Consider the following 15,713-nt stretch of genomic DNA (forward strand, 5'->3'; position numbering starts at 1 on the left):
TGCATATAAACACACACACACACATCTATAAATATATGTGTGTAAGCCTCTCTTTCTGAAAAGTACAAAAAAAACAAAGTACAATAAACAACCACCCCCACTCCCTCAAGCTTTAACAAATTATCCCTTTACCCTACCTACCCATATCTACCCGGTGTTTCACCTACATCGCCCCCCCAGTGGTGGAACGAACTCCCTGTCCCGCTACGTACAGCTCCTTCACCCCATTCCTTCAGACGGGGCCTGAAGACGCACCTCTTCAGACTCTACCTGGGCCGACCCAGCACACAATTGCTGCGCCCCCCCCCCCAATCAGTGCTGTCGTAAATTGCTGCGCCTTTACCCTGACACTCATTGCGCTGTTTGAAGTTGTTGATGTTTGCTGTTTGAAAGTGTATCGTATTAGTTGCCCTATACGCTGTAGTTGTACAAATCTGATAGTACTGTGTCCTCAAACAGACTTTGCTCTCAGCTGAGAACTGTCTCATTGTGGAACTGTACACATCCTGTCCCCATACTGTCGCTATACTTACTGTATGCACTTTTGTACGTTGCTTTGGATAAAAGCGTCTGCTAAATGAATAAATGTAAATGTACCCCAATACAGAGCAGGCGCCTTGTCAAGGTGAGGTAGCTTGAGTGTCTCGGTGATCATTTGGGCTATACTGACAGGGGCTTTACCGGTCCCTGTGAGGTCCAACCATATCAGGAAGGCCAAAGGTGAGGATTAGACTAAGACCAGCTCTTCTTTGTCTATTATTCATTTGAATTACTGTATGTTTGGATTGTATGGATGTTGGAAAGAGCAGTAACTCAAAGATTTTGAAATCAGTCTTGAAATCAACTTGTCTTGGTTGAAGCAAAAAAAAAAAAAAGAGAGAAAATTCCAACACACACGCTTCCATTGGGCAGTTTAGATGTGTTCTTGGTAATATTACAGAACCACAGCCTCCTTGACTTAGTTTAAATATGTCTGTAGATAGTCTCATCGGCATTCATACGTTTATAGCTTTATCTTCTCTCTTACAAAATCTGAACATTCAGATGTTATAGTCGGCTACTTCAAAAGGGGGCGCTATAGAATTTATTACATCTTAAAAGGCTAAGAGTTGTATTTGGGGGGATTTTATGACAATTTTACCTATATACAAAATATTTTTCATGCTTTTGCAGTGCATGGGACCTTTGGGGGGCGTTAGAGAGTTAGCAAAACAGCTGATGTTGTTTATGACTATTTGGTTGTATTCTACACTTATAGCTCTAACACTGTGCCAAATTTCACATTTGTATTCAAAGGTTTAGTTGAGTTATATGAGATAAATTGGACCCCGGGTCATAGTGATCCAAAGGTAATAGGTGTCAGTATTTCTTAAGACAACAGGAGGGTTAAACGACAAGCATAGACAGCAATGTTATGGAAGTGGCCATTACAAAACGCGATTTTGTAACATGCCTTGCTCCGCGTGCTGTGAAACGTGAGTCTGATGATTGCGAGCTGCAGTGAATGATCCAGACCGCGCAGCACAACCGTCTGGGGGGTTATAAATACGGCTTTATCTGTTCATTGCCCGCTGGTTTTATTACAAGTCGCTTAAAATGTCTGCCGCACGTACCATTATCTGCCTTCTCAGAAATGACCTGCGACTCCACGACAATGAGGTAAACTGGAACCCTTCCATAGCAATATTTACAATGTCCGCACCGCATGCGTGTAGCTTGGCTAACTAGGGACAGTTTATACAATGCAAACCGTGACAAAATTATTTCATCATAAGTGTGATTTCCAAAGTTGAATACCTTGGTGAGCTTTAATGTTTTGGTAAAGTGGGTTCCACTGGACAGTTTAAGTAAACGTTAAAATAGCTGACTATGGTACTCCGTGTTATGCAAACCTGATGTGGCTATTCGTAGCGTAGGCTTTGTTTCTTCATTTGTTTATGTATAGGTGTAAAAAAAAAAAGTGCGTCCAACTTGCTGGGTAAATACTTACCGTTGTTTCATTAACGTCAGTGCAGAGTTTGTTCTTGTGCAGTTCTTTGCAGAGAAAAGTTACTTTTGATCAGGCACCTGCGGTAGGCTGCCCAGATTGCACACGAACGCCTACCATTATAATGTGGAAGTACCATTTCAGCGCGTGTGAAGTTGCCATGATGTACTGTAATTTAAATTTAAAGCTGCGATTCCGCGGGACGTCTGGCAGGATTAAGTGAAACTTCTGCGACATTCCTGTCCCAAACAACTACTTTCATAATTAAAGGGGCCTAAAACCACTGTTTAGATAAAGCATATATCAGTCTGCGCGTGCGTTTTTGTTATGTATGTTGAATTTACCGGCTATATGAACAAGTACTTAAGACTCGGTGACCAAAGTGAACAAAGGACGTAATGAATTTGATATGACAAATTCTAATTATATTTGCCAATGAAAATATTACTGTGTAATGAACGGAACCTCTCGTCTGTCTTTAATTTATTTTACAGTAGAATGATGTGCGATGACACTGTTCACTACCTTGCAAAAATTTTCAAAGATTGCAAAGATTTTCTCTGTGTAAAAAAAAAAAAAAAAAAAAGCAACATAAAACGGTGAAACCAACGTGTTGTCATAATGGAAAATAATGGCCTTTTGGGAAAGGAGTGTGGTTTCTAAGCAAAATCTCATTCTTACCATTCCAATGTTTAGGTCTTTCACTGGGCTCAGAGAAATGCAGAACACATTGTTCCCCTCTACTGCTTCGATCCGCGACATTACCTGGGAACGTACTGCTACAACTTCCCCAAGACGGGCCCCTTCCGTCTCAGCTTCCTCTTAGACAGTGTGAAGGACCTCAGGGCCACATTACAGAAAAAGGGCAGGTAAGTGCAGTCATTCCAGTGTGTACAGGCGGTGTTAACAGGAATTATACTGCATGGGGTGAGTCATCCAGAAGGCCAGATTCTGTGTGGACTCAAGTCGTTTGTTTAATTAATCTTAATTTAATTAATAAGATACAAGTAGAACACACCAATGAGCCACGATAAGATCTAGAGTGCCCAAGTGATGGAGGTACTTATAAAACTAACAGAACAAACCCAAAATAAACAAGAAAAGCCTGCACCACCTCCAGCCCTTATTAGGTAAAGCAACCTGCCACTGCAAGGTGCACAGGTTCACACCTGCTAACACTGGTGAAATTTCAGGCCCCAACTAGCTCAGCTCAGTGTCTTCCCAGTATATGATTAAAGGCATGCTTATATATGATGGTCCCCTCACAGCTCACTGTTACATGACAGGTGTGAAGACATGAAATCAAAAAACTATCAGATCAAAAATCAAAACTATCAGATATTAAATGATAAATTACATTTCCTCCAGTTCTATACATTCCCCCACAATACAGTTACAGTTCCCCCATTATCACCTGTGGAACCTGCTATACCGCATAGCAGTGCACTCACACCACAGCCTTGCTTGTTAGAATGGCAGTGTCCATCAACCTGACACCCCAGCAGGAACTCCACTAACTCAACTGCATTTACAAACATATGAATATGGTGCAAGTTCAAAATTGTTGCAATTTGCAATTGTTGCAAAATTTATACGCATTATATAAGTCATGCATCTAAATACAGCTAACGTGCATAATAACATCAACATTTATCTTGTTTTACTGCAACATCTGCAGTTCTGCAATACAGGTTACTGTCTTGAAATGGTGACCAAAATCCGGTTAGCAGCCCACATCATGTTGTCCTGAATTCTCAACACAACTGGAATTCCTTTTGTTGTGCAAAATAAAAATAAGTTAAAATGTTCGCCACAGCTTAGCCAATCCACATAAACACTTCTGGGAATTGCCCATGAGCATGTGAATGCTTCCGTGCATGTGTGTGTGATGAAGGAGGGAAACTCAGTGTCATCGCAATGTCCACAAGTGGTCTGTGTTCGTTGGGATTGGTTTTGGGCTTTCTTTTGTTTGCCTGTGTTTCCTGATGTTGTAAACATACAACTTTCTTCAAAACTTCCAACAAAAAATCCCAAGAATGGCATATTACTCTGAGCCACTGAATCCAGGGGGGGCTGATGTCACAGTTGGTAAAAGCTCACTTCTGCTTGAACAGCATAGCACTAGGGCAGTTCGAGGATACACCGTGATCTCTTAAAATCACATGTGGATTTCCTCTGCAAATAAGCCGTGCCATTCTTGTTGTTGAGGTTAATGAGGCAGACGTAGCAGGTTGTGGAGGCGGAAATGAGCCGTCTCTTTCCCAGGAAGCAGCTTGCATGCAAACATTGACCTGCACCACTGTGCATGTGCATATATATATGTGTTCCTGCAGCAATCTATTGGTGAGGCAGGGGAAGCCGGAAGAAGTGGTGGGTGACCTCATCAGGCAGCTGGGTTCTGTCAGTGCCGTGGCCTTTCAGGAAGAGGTGAGTAACTACATGACGATAAGCGGAGTCCACTCAGAACACTCGATTTCCTCTCCGGTTATTTCTTATGTAGGTTATGCTGAATGCATTCTCATTGTGGAGCTATTTTTCGCTTGAAGGTGACACAGGAAGAACTTGACGTTGAGAAGGGGGTGAAGGATGTTTGCTCCCAATTAAAAGTCAAAGTTCAGACTTTCTGGGGATCCACACTGTACCATGGAGAGGACCTTCCATTCAACCACATCTCCAGGTAAGAGCAGCATTGCTCAGTTGGTCACTGTGGTTTAACCGTTAGAATGGACCACAGATTGGGATAGCACTTAAGGGAAGTGGTATCCTCCAGAATCTCACACATACAACCTATGGAATTGCTTGGTACAGTTACGTAGCAGCCATGATGTAGGCCATGTTAGGATTTCTCTTGTGCAAATAATGAAGACCATAATTTTGTTGCTCATTATCAGATTATTTGGTCATTGCTGAACTGTAAGTAGATTTTAGGTATATTACATGGGAGATTACTGCCATTGGTGGTAGAGACCTTTGTAACTATCATGATTAATAGGCAGATGAACAGGTTTTGACTCTCGAAGCAAAACGTGACATTTTAGATTATGAAATTGTCAGGGGCACCTGAGTGGCAGAGGCCCTTGAAGTGCTTGGACTGAGCACAGACTGAGTCTGAGTTGTGCGCTTTGCACAGGGACTCCATAACAGTGGAGCACAGTTGGCTTCACACTGCTGGGGTGGATGGGTTTCACTGGTTAGGGCCCCCCCTTTCCTGTCACTATAGCACCCTCTGGAGGCCCATGAGGTATTTGGGAGTCATTTAGATGATGTCAATGAAGATGCACTAATCCTCCAGTTTTCTTCATTGTGGTGTACTGTGGGACTCGCTGTATGAATATGGGGGTATTGGGGAGGGGGGAGCTTTATTTAGTGAAGCTGGCAATTCTAAAAAGAGGCAACATATGGGAAAAAGCATAAAGAAAATGCTAAAAAAAACTCAGGTAAATTGTCAGGTAAACCAAAATGCATGGGTCTGGTCAAGAAGTATATGGCAGTAAAATATATTTGGAGCTTGTGGTTGTTAAAGCAAGATGGATGAAATCATTGTACTCAACTATAAACTTTCATGACATAATGCCACAGCTGAAAGTAATCATGAACGATTGCTGTCATTGTACTGTCATCTGTGAGTGACTTAATTCATGATCAGTTGTAGCATACATTATATTATAGTGAGTGCTTGTGTATTTCTGACACATAAAAAAAAATCATTTAATGCATTTTATTGATGACCAGTAAAAGGGCTAGTCTATTTGGGCAAGAGACGCCTGTCCTATTTTCAGGGATAAACGTGCACACAGTTCCTCTCAGACACAGAAACAAAGGACACACAGCAAATATGAGACAGGGCAGTCTGTAGGATGCTGACATATGGAGAACAGCCTGAACCTTGTGGGGATCGTTTTTTGCCCCTTGTCGTCTGGCAGGCTGCCCGATGTGTACACAGAGTTCAGGAAGGCAGTAGAGACCCGGTGCAGAGTGAGGCCTGTCCTCCCGACACCTGACCTGCTGAAACCACTCCCCCCTGGTCTAGAGGAAGGTCCTGTCCCCACGCACCAGGACCTGGGACAGCTAGGTAACGTACTGCAAGCCCACTGTGGTTAATCAACAAAGAAAAAAAAAAAAATGGTAGCAATTTTGCATAGCTCAGCCTGGTTTGCTAGATGTCAGGCAAAACAGGAAGCACATCGACACTTATCTTTCTTCTGTCGATGTTTATTTGAGACTGCTGACTTCACCACCTCTAAATTCCAAGAAATATTGTTGTGCATAAACGTTCTTTTATCTTTAGTCATTTTGGTCCCTAATATAATCGAATTTGTGACTTTCTGATAATTCTTCAGGTTGTTTTCCTTGCAACTAGCAATGGCCCGTAGGAAGTAAGCACAGTAATGTTCTAAATCCTTCGTGGCTGATTAACAGCGCTCAGTCCCTCAGCTGAAGTCTTTTCCCCCTGGTGACAGATGCACCAGCTGACTCCCGCTCAGCCTTCCCCTGCAGTGGTGGGGAGAGCCAGGCCCTCGCCCGACTCCAGCACTATTTCTGGGACACGGTGAGTCTATTCCACCTACAGCAAGGGCTAGAGACCCCATTCATCTTATATCTAGTTGCACTGCTATTCTTGGAATTGATATTGTCGCTCGACTGCAACAGTGGTGTGTCACCAGCTTATCTCTATTTTGAATTGCACAAGACAGGAAAAGTGTCTCCAGTGCAGTCAGTCTTTATTTTACATGGTTAGTGTTAAATCACAAAACCTTAGTATGTGTCAGTCATTTTGGGTATGCAAAAGCGTTGCAGGTTTCAAGTGAAATTCCTTGAAACCAAAATGATTCCAGCGATTTTGTTCGGGAGAAACAAACCTTATCAAGTTCCTGTTTGACAAATTCTGTATTTATTTGATGAGCTAGAAATACGTTCTTGTCTGCAAAAGTAAGAAAAGTGTCGTCTTCCTTATGGTGCAGGATGCAGTGGCGTCATACAAGGAGACTCGGAATGGCTTGATTGGAGTAAATTATTCAACCAAATTTGCCCCATGGTGAGCTGCATACTGATAAGTCTTTCATCATTATTTAAAATTGCAAAGGACGTTGTTCTTTTATAGATGTTATAATAAATGTAACAGTGCAGTGTACAGATACAGTCCTGTTTTTCATGCTGAAGAGCAGTGAACGGCAGCAGGTATGATATCTCCAAAACAACTGAGCTAAAATGAACAATTGTTTCTTTGCTGTTGTAAAAGTCAAGTTTCATATTAAACACATATTGCACTGCTCTTTCACAGGCTAGCAATGGGCTGCATTTCTCCTCGATACATTTATGAGCAGATAAAGAAATATGAGAGGGAGAGAACCGCCAACCAGAGCACTTACTGGTGAGTACCATCAGAGCAAGTGTCCTTGACAGAGCATGTGACCTTACAGGAGTCCCCAGCCAATGCATAATAACTGCATAACTAAAACATAAGACTGCTGAAATGATGGAAGAGTAACCCTACAGTTAGGCCACCATACTGTGTATTGTGAGAAGGTTTTTTTTTTTTTGTTTTTACTGTGTTAAACCCTCAGTAATGGTGAACTGTTGCTTTGATGTGTCATGTATGACTCATTTCCTACTTCTCATTTTGACAGGAAAAGGAAATATTGTGTTGCCATGTCATTTGTAAAGCCATTGTTCATTATTGGTTGATGTTAACACATTTATTTGGAAAATAAGTCTACTTGCAAACTGAAGTATGATCACAGAAAGAATAAAAAGACATGTCCATATCAGGGTTTGAGTGTATGACCACTGTTTTATCCCATTAGAGTATTAAATGTCTCTCAGTTTGTGCTATTGAAAAGTTGTTTGTATCTCTGTTTTTTAAATTATGTTTTTTTGCATTGCTTGAAAACATTTTAGGTACACAGAAATTTTTATGTTTGAGACCGCAGCATTATGAAAATAAACAGATAAGTGGGCTGGGTGAGGGTTGTAAGAAAAATTGATGGTAATTCTTTGTTTTCATCACGCAAAGCCTGCTTCCGTGAGTTGTCAAGAAGATAATGTTGTTTGCGCATTAGAACAATCCCTGGCTTCAGCATAAATTCTAATCAAATACTCAGTGGAGCTCAACACAAAAATAACTCCATCCAGGGCAAAAAATATACCAAAGTCCGAGCCAGCATAAACACTAACTTTCCTTAATCTAAGTATGGGTTATAGGTGACTAGAGAATGTAGAAAATAACTTGATTAACGTGATATTCAACTACATATTGTTATAATAATTACACATTGGATCATTTCTTTCTCTTCACAAAGCAAAACGGTATCGTTTACAGATAATTGGTTATTTCAGAAAGCACGAGGGTCACAATTTTCCACACCTGTAAGTTTTCAATAAAAACACAAGTCTGCACCAACATTTTCCCTTTTTCACTCGTAGCCATGGTTAAGAGCTCTAACGAAGACTGTAGGTAAATGGTCATTTAAGGAATTGTGATTTATATACTCAGTAGTATCAACATCTATATGAAAGCATTTCATCTGCACATTCATCTCCTGTGGTTTCAGTGGGGAAGTTTCCACACCGTGTTTCCAGACTGGTGTCATCCTCCGGAATGCCTTGCAGGGATTTTAGAAGCGATGATTCTTGGTTGGCTTATCCTGTCGCCAAGTGTTGTAGTTCAGGAAGATATGAATTTCCATAAAGCGCAAACTTTGCATCTGATATGGCTATAGCTGTAATTTTAGTGAGGCTAGAGAACAACGAAGGGATCGCACCTGGCCATGACCCAAGGTTTCAGACCACAGTGTGGACATCATGAACAGAGACAAGAAATGGGGAAGATGTGGTGGAGGAGGGGCGCCGTGAATGGCTGACAAGAAAAGGAAGTGGAGTCTGATTTATATAATCGGGAAATGGACCGGCGTAATTGGTTAATTGTGTGAGGATTGTCCGAAAATTCTGGAACTTAGGTAGTGAACAGTTTTAATATTGGCTTTTTCACAGGAAAATGACTAAGAATGGGCACACTGGTCCCACTAGAGAACATTTTTGCCGTTTTTTCTTGAAATCTATCACAGAGTATCTGTCTGCGAATGACACACAAACACATACTTGTTATCATTCGCCATTTTGCACACGTGAATCCTGAGGGTTGTGCACACCTCCATCTTAAACCGTTTAACTTTGTCTTGCAGGGTCGTTTTCGAACTGTTGTGGAGGGACTATTTCAAATTTGTGGCTATGAAGTATGGAAACAAAATATTTGCTTTGGAAGGTGAGACTTGAATGCTTAGCTTTTTCCTATGTACCATGAGCTCCGTTTTATGGGATGTTGAAACCACAGACTACATCTCCTTGTCTGCTGCAGTTTACTAGCCAACTTCCTTCCACCTGATTTCCTTTGGGAATATTTGTGCCTGTCCCTGGATTGTTTCCTGTTGATGTTTTCAGCTTGGATCCTCAAAAGTGCTGATCTGGAAAAAGGAAAACAGTCACAGAGGGTTCTAGCATGAAAATGGCAGTCAGAGACTGCCCTCTACATCTCATTTTGTTTAACTGTTACTGTTGTCATGTTTTAAATATATCCATGGATCTATTCTTATATTTATGAAGACATAATCACTTCAGATTTATTATTTGTTAAGAGTTTTTCTCATCTGATAGGTATCATGTCTAAACTTTTTTTTAATGTTTAATCTTTTTTTTATCCTTATATTATTTTATCTTTAGGTCTTCAAGGGAAGTCTGTGCCTTGGAAGAAAGACATGACACTTTTTAATGCATGGAAAGGTACATAAAATGAATTTTAAATAGAGTGAATAGTCTTTGTCATAGCAAACGTATGCACATGCAGAAACGCTGCTAACATGTCTGTCCTGTGATTCTCAAGAGGGCCAAACTGGGGTGCCCTTTGTGGATGCCAATATGAGAGAGCTTGCCCAGACTGGATTCATGTCCAACAGGGGGCGACAGAATGTTGCCAGCTTCCTCACCAAGGACCTGGGCCTGGACTGGAGGATGGGAGCAGAGTGGTTTCAGTATCTGCTGGTAGGGATGTTGCTTTTTGTCCTCAGAATAGTAGCACTATATCGTCCTCCAGCAAGACCACAAGACCTGTAATACTTCAGAACAAACTACCTTGGTCAAATTGTTCTTGAAAATTCTGTGTTGAAGGAAAACCTACTAGACATTTTAATGATAGGATTGGAGGCCAATGACTTGGTAGTCAGCTGTTTATCTGAGCTGAAGTGCAGATTAGTTGGGCTCTCGGGTGGCTCAGTCACCAAGGTGCTCATCTCAAGTGCAGTCTCTGATACTCTGTTACTCTGTTACTCGGGATTGAAACCAACTGCCCAGGGTGTCCTGGTTTCGCTGCTGTTAGGCACCCTGTGATTCATCAGGCACCTGTGAGGTGCACTAAAGACGAAGGTTGAGTAGTACCTGTGAGCACTCACTCCCCTGTGGTGCATAGTTGTGACTTGTGGTGTGAAAAATACCCATTTTGATAATTAGTCGTGAGACTGAATTAACTAATGTACACCAAAATATTAGGCCCCTGTTCCTCATCATGAGAGGCAAAATGTTTTTTTTTTTTCATTACTATCGGTCCTAGTGCGGAAAGCTGCTACTTCCTGTTCACATCTGTATTGCTGGTAACATTGAGCTGTTGATTGTGTTTGAAAAAGGGACCACTGTTAAAGACCAGTTTTGTTCTGTGTGATGTTCCATGTGCTTGTAGGTGTAAATAACAAATAAACTGTTAAAGGCATACATATTCACAAACCCATTATATGCTTTTATTGCTGAATGCAATTCTGTCAACCAGTGACACATCACATACATGCTGTATCTTTTAGGTGGACCATGATGTGTGCAGTAACTATGGCAACTGGCTCTACAGCGCTGGCATAGGAAATGACCCCAGAGAGAACAGGAAGTTCAATATGATCAAACAAGGGCTGGACTATGACAACAATGTAAGTGCAGGCCAGGACCCAGGAAGGGTGCAAAAACCTACGTTTTTTTCCAAATAACAAATGGAAGTGATACATTCAAATTCATATTCTCTTTACTTGCCCCTTATCAGGGTATATTGACAGAGGACCTTCATTTTATTGGATAGTGTAACTACGACAGCTTTGTCCAATCAGAAGAGCTCCGGTTCTCTGGTAGTGCTGACCACACTATTGACAGGGCTAAAATGGCTGAATTTTGTTGAATTTTGTGTCTGCAATTTAGTTTCAGAGACTGTGGCTGTCCAAGTAAAACCCTCCATGTGTATTCTGTGCAAATTAGTTCCATTCATGGTTCACACTGCAAAACGCTAAGGATGTTAATGAATTTGAGAGAAATGTGCTCATTTGCCATTGCCTCATTAGTCCAAAGTATGTGAAAGACTGTGCTGGAGCTTGCCAGAGATTCCACCGCTCTGTATATGCTGTATTCATGTCCGCCTGCCTCAAACTCCAGCCAATAATCAAGCCTCTGGCTCTCCGCAGGGGGATTATGTGCGGCAGTGGGTCCCAGAACTGCGGGGGATAAAGGGAGGAGATGTGCACACCCCCTGGACGCTGAGCACTGCTGCCCTGTCACACGCCCAAGTTTCCCTTGGCGAGACCTACCCCTCTCCCATCGTCATGGCACCCGAGTGGAGCCGGCATGTCAACAAGAAACCGGTGAGCCCTAAACCGAGCCTTAACTTGACAGAATTGGAATAACTGTCTGCAGTGTGACATAATAGTTAGGGAACTCAACTCGCCCAGTACTGGAATTTTTAATCCTCAAACTGGAGGCATAGCAGTTCTATCTCTGAGCATAGTACTTAACCTAGACTGCTTTAAGAAATATCCATCTGTATAACTGAATAATACCTAAAAGTGTAAGCTATGTATGTTACTCTGAATGTGAGCTGCTTTTGGTAAGGGTGTCTGCTTTTGTGTTGACTTTCCCTTTACTTATTGAAACTGCAGAGAGAGGCTTGAGTACCCTCAGAGCTTTACTGTTAAGCATGGCTTACACGTCTCTGAAAGGATATGACGCATAGTTCTCACATTGTTTGTGTTCAGATGCATATTTTAAAACTTCTCAAATATGTGAGGCAGCTACTGCACAACACGTCTGATTACAGTAGTGTTTTTCACCATGCCATGTTTGACACATAGATGTTTAATGTATGTGGTAAGGAGCTTAAGGAGCACTGTCGACTGTAAATATTTCTCATACCAGCTTTCAAATTTATGTTCATATGTATGATGACCTTACTGTCTTTTTCAGAGTGGTGCAGCACCAAGTCAGGGCCGAAAGAGGGGCCCATCCCACACCCCCAAGCAGCACAGAGACAAGGGGATAGACTTCTACTTCTCCAGGAGTAAAAATCTGTAATGAGAAAACCTACCAATAGCTAAGCAAAGATGTAACCAAAGGGAATAATGAAGCTATGGGTTGATACATATTTGATAATATGCTTGATTTTGTTAGTTGCCAAGGCCACGACATGACGAAGATGACAGTGTGGAGCAAAGCTGTCTTTTTGCACTGTTGCATTGGTGTGCTGAAGCTTGGTGTTCAATATCAGGCATTCCTTTAGCTACTTGAATAAAGGACAGTTGGATTGGAAATCACAGTGGTGATTCTGAAGATGGAGAGCTGAGAACTTAATACTGGTATGTGAAAGTGTACAGCAAGTTTGAACTTTGTAACTGTAACTGAGCTTTGTAAAGGGTGTCCTTTACTGGTTATGCAGTTAGGTTATGCTAACACAGGTTAGGAAAGGTGGAAAGTATTGAGCGTCTTGTTTCCAGTAAATTTATCTTTGTGGAATTGACTTACAACCATGCCTGTACTCACATACCACCTTGCTCACAGAACATGACACAGAGTGGAGAGAGTATCGTCCTTTTGCTTGTCATTTAACTTTTTACACAGCTTTAGATGAACTACAGATGGGGTTTCAACAAGAAATTCTGAAACAACATTACAGTTGAATGCTTAATGCTAAATGAAAGCTTGCAGTGGAAATCGAGTGATGTTTTGAGTTCTCTCTATTGTTTACAAGCTGTATTTGTCTCATGGTGTTCACTCCAGCAATCCCTTCACTGTATGGTCAACTCCTTATGAACTCTTGAAGCTGCTGAATAACAAACTGATCATTTGAATCAGCTGTGTTGGAGCAGGGAGAGATCTAAAACATGCAGGACAAGTGGCCTTCCAGGAGAGGTTTGGACACCCCTGGTCTAGTGTTTCCCAGTTCTACTCCTGGAGCCCCCCTCTCCTGCATATCTTCGATCTATCCTTGCTCCAAACACACCTGATTGAAATTACTATAATGATTAACATGCTCTTGATTAAATAAGGTGCGCTCAGCTAATCAAAAGTGCCACTGATGAGTTCAGTCAGGTAGGTAGAGCAGGGAAAGATGGACAACGTGCGGAGCAGGGGGATTGAGAATCAGTGGTATAGTTTAAATTATGCAATTTTTTTATATTTCTATATTGCGTTTACCTGTGTCTATGGTTCTGTTTTTCTTGTGCACTCTGTAGTTAAGAATATAGGATTGAGGAAAGTAGTACATTAAATCAGTGGCTGCAGGACAATTTTGCCACGTTCATTTTTCAATGGTTATGAATTAATAAAGAAAACTTAACAAAGGGAACTGCAGCAGTGTGAAAATGATGTTTATAGAGTGACTCAGAACGGAAATGAAAAGTGTTAGCTAGCTATTTTGAGGAACTCTTTCAAGAAAAAGGAAGAGAAATTCACATACTGAAGATAAGCAGAAGGGCTTCACTGCATTATGCAGCGTTCAGCCAGATGCCTCAGTATCTTCCATCACCAACAAATTTCCACTTCTTTTAAAGTGTAATTTTTACATTAGTGGGTTTCATTTGACTATTACTGTGAAAAGAAAGAGAACATTGTGCACACCTGACCAAACTCTGCACATGTGCATAGTTGAGAAAAATATTCTCATAGAGATGCAGTGGATCTAGAAGGTCTTCACACCCTTTCAAAATTTATTATTTTTTGTCTAAAATGAAAACCCATTAAATAATATTTTTCCCGCTTTCATTTAGACGTGGTAACCGGAAACAAAACAAGCCACTTCCCACAAAGACAAACATCCAGTTTTGTCTGAATTATGCAAAAGGACAGTCTGGATCTCCTGTTGTCATGTGGAAAAAGGTCTTGTCTGAGAGGTCTGGTGAGACTAAGAAAGAACTTTTTAGCCTTAACTCCAAAATTTGGTGCAAAGAGCCCGTCCAAAAAGAGCCCATCAGCTTAAGAACACAGTCCCTGCTCTCAAGCACGATGGTGGCAGCATCATGCTGTGGGGCTATATCTCCTCAGCAGGGACAGGAGCTCAGGTGAGGATAGGTTGGAAAGTGAATGGTGCAAAATAACAAAAAATGTAAGAGAAAAACCTACTAAACTCTGGAAAAAAAAAGTGTAGATGGGGGGATTTCACCTTTCAGCATGACAATGACCCAAAGTACACAGCCAAATCCACAGTGGAATGGCTAACAAAAGGAAGATCAATGTCCTGGAATCACCCAGTCAGACCCCTGACCTCAACCCCATTGAAAATCTTTGGACTGCCCTGAAGAGAGCTGTTGATAAGCAATCAAACTCAAGCTCCACTGCAAAGAGGAGTGGGAGGAAATTGCAAAATCTAGATGTGAGAAACTGACTCAGTGCAGTTATCAAAGCAAATGGTGCTTCTACCAAGTATTAATTTAAGGGTGTGCAGACTTCTGCATTACAAAAGCCATTCAACGTTTTTCATTTTTAATACTTTTTTTTTTTTTTGAAAAACAGGCATTTGATTTTCACTAGGATATTGTTGTACACAAAATGCAAATAAAGCTAAAAAAAAAATCTAATTTCCCTTTACATAATATCAGCCTTCAAGGCAACAAAACAAATTCTGAAAGGCTGTGTAGACTTTCTAGATCCACTGTAAATGAAACTCCTGCACACTGGCCTTATTGAAAATGTCATTTAATAAGTTTTTTTTTCTCAGTGGACCTTCTTCATAGCACAAAGCATATGTATACGCTATACATACTGTCATGCATAATGCGCACATGCACACGGTTTTCCGGATCCATCACAACTCCCACCCCAATCTAATGGAGGACTATCCCATTAGATTGGAGTGAAATTATCAGTGCTCCAAAATCCTCCTGTTTACCATACCAGTTGTGAAACGGGAAAGAGAAACAACAAACTGATGACCCATAGAATCATGAGAGATGAGTGAAAAATCATGTCACAGTGCGCTGCATCACTCAATAGAGGGGAGTGTATGGGGTAAGACTGTCACCATCTCCTTCAGAAGAGGAAATGGCATTTTACTATAGGCCTACCCAAAACCATTCTGAGTTTTGCAGGTGTGGCTAAATGTAAAGCTAGGTCCTCTTTTTGAGGTCTGTTAAGTTTTACATATTAGTGAAGACTTAAATGCCCTCAAAATTACTAAGTACTCATATTACCATCTACCCTTACAAAGGTGAAATAAAGAATGCAGTATGGCTCATATGCAGAGAAACATGTACTATTTTCAAGTGACACTTGACAGCTATCACTCATGGCTGTGATGTCGAAGTTAAGTGTCTTGAGTTTCTGAATCTGGGTCCATGTTTTTCAATGGGATTACTACAGTTTGTTACATGATACTGTACTTCTATGATCGGAGAAGCAAATTTACAGAAACGTGGCTTTTCATTGCTACCTTCAATAT

General features: G+C 41.2%; 1 protein-coding gene across 1 annotated transcript; it reads left to right on the plus strand.

The window, feature by feature from the left end:
- Positions 1-1,429: 1,429 nt before the first annotated feature.
- cry-dash (cryptochrome DASH) lies at positions 1,430-13,144 on the plus strand. Its single transcript, XM_036521909.1, has 14 exons — positions 1,430-1,659; positions 2,684-2,856; positions 4,321-4,414; positions 4,534-4,664; positions 5,911-6,059; positions 6,448-6,536; positions 6,949-7,022; positions 7,269-7,358; positions 9,169-9,248; positions 9,704-9,763; positions 9,864-10,021; positions 10,831-10,950; positions 11,473-11,649; positions 12,248-13,144. The coding sequence occupies exons 1-14, from the start codon at positions 1,597-1,599 to the stop codon at positions 12,353-12,355; spliced, it is 1,566 nt and encodes a 521-aa protein (XP_036377802.1). The 5' UTR covers positions 1,430-1,596; the 3' UTR covers positions 12,356-13,144.
- The last annotated feature ends 2,569 nt before the right edge of the window (positions 13,145-15,713 follow it).

This window comes from Megalops cyprinoides, chromosome 2 (assembly GCF_013368585.1).
Source record: "Megalops cyprinoides isolate fMegCyp1 chromosome 2, fMegCyp1.pri, whole genome shotgun sequence".
NCBI lineage: Eukaryota > Metazoa > Chordata > Actinopteri > Elopiformes > Megalopidae > Megalops > Megalops cyprinoides.

Bases quoted from the DNA above. Each gene is read 5' to 3' on its own strand.
- cry-dash (XM_036521909.1), top strand. From the start codon at position 1,597: ATGTCTGCCGCACGTACCATTATCTGCCTTCTCAGAAATGACCTGCGA. The intron at 7,359-9,168 runs GTGAGTACCATC...TTTGTCTTGCAG, and splicing joins GCCAACCAGAGCACTTACTG to GGTCGTTTTCGAACTGTTGT. The intron at 10,951-11,472 runs GTAAGTGCAGGC...GGCTCTCCGCAG, and splicing joins GGCTGGACTATGACAACAAT to GGGGATTATGTGCGGCAGTG.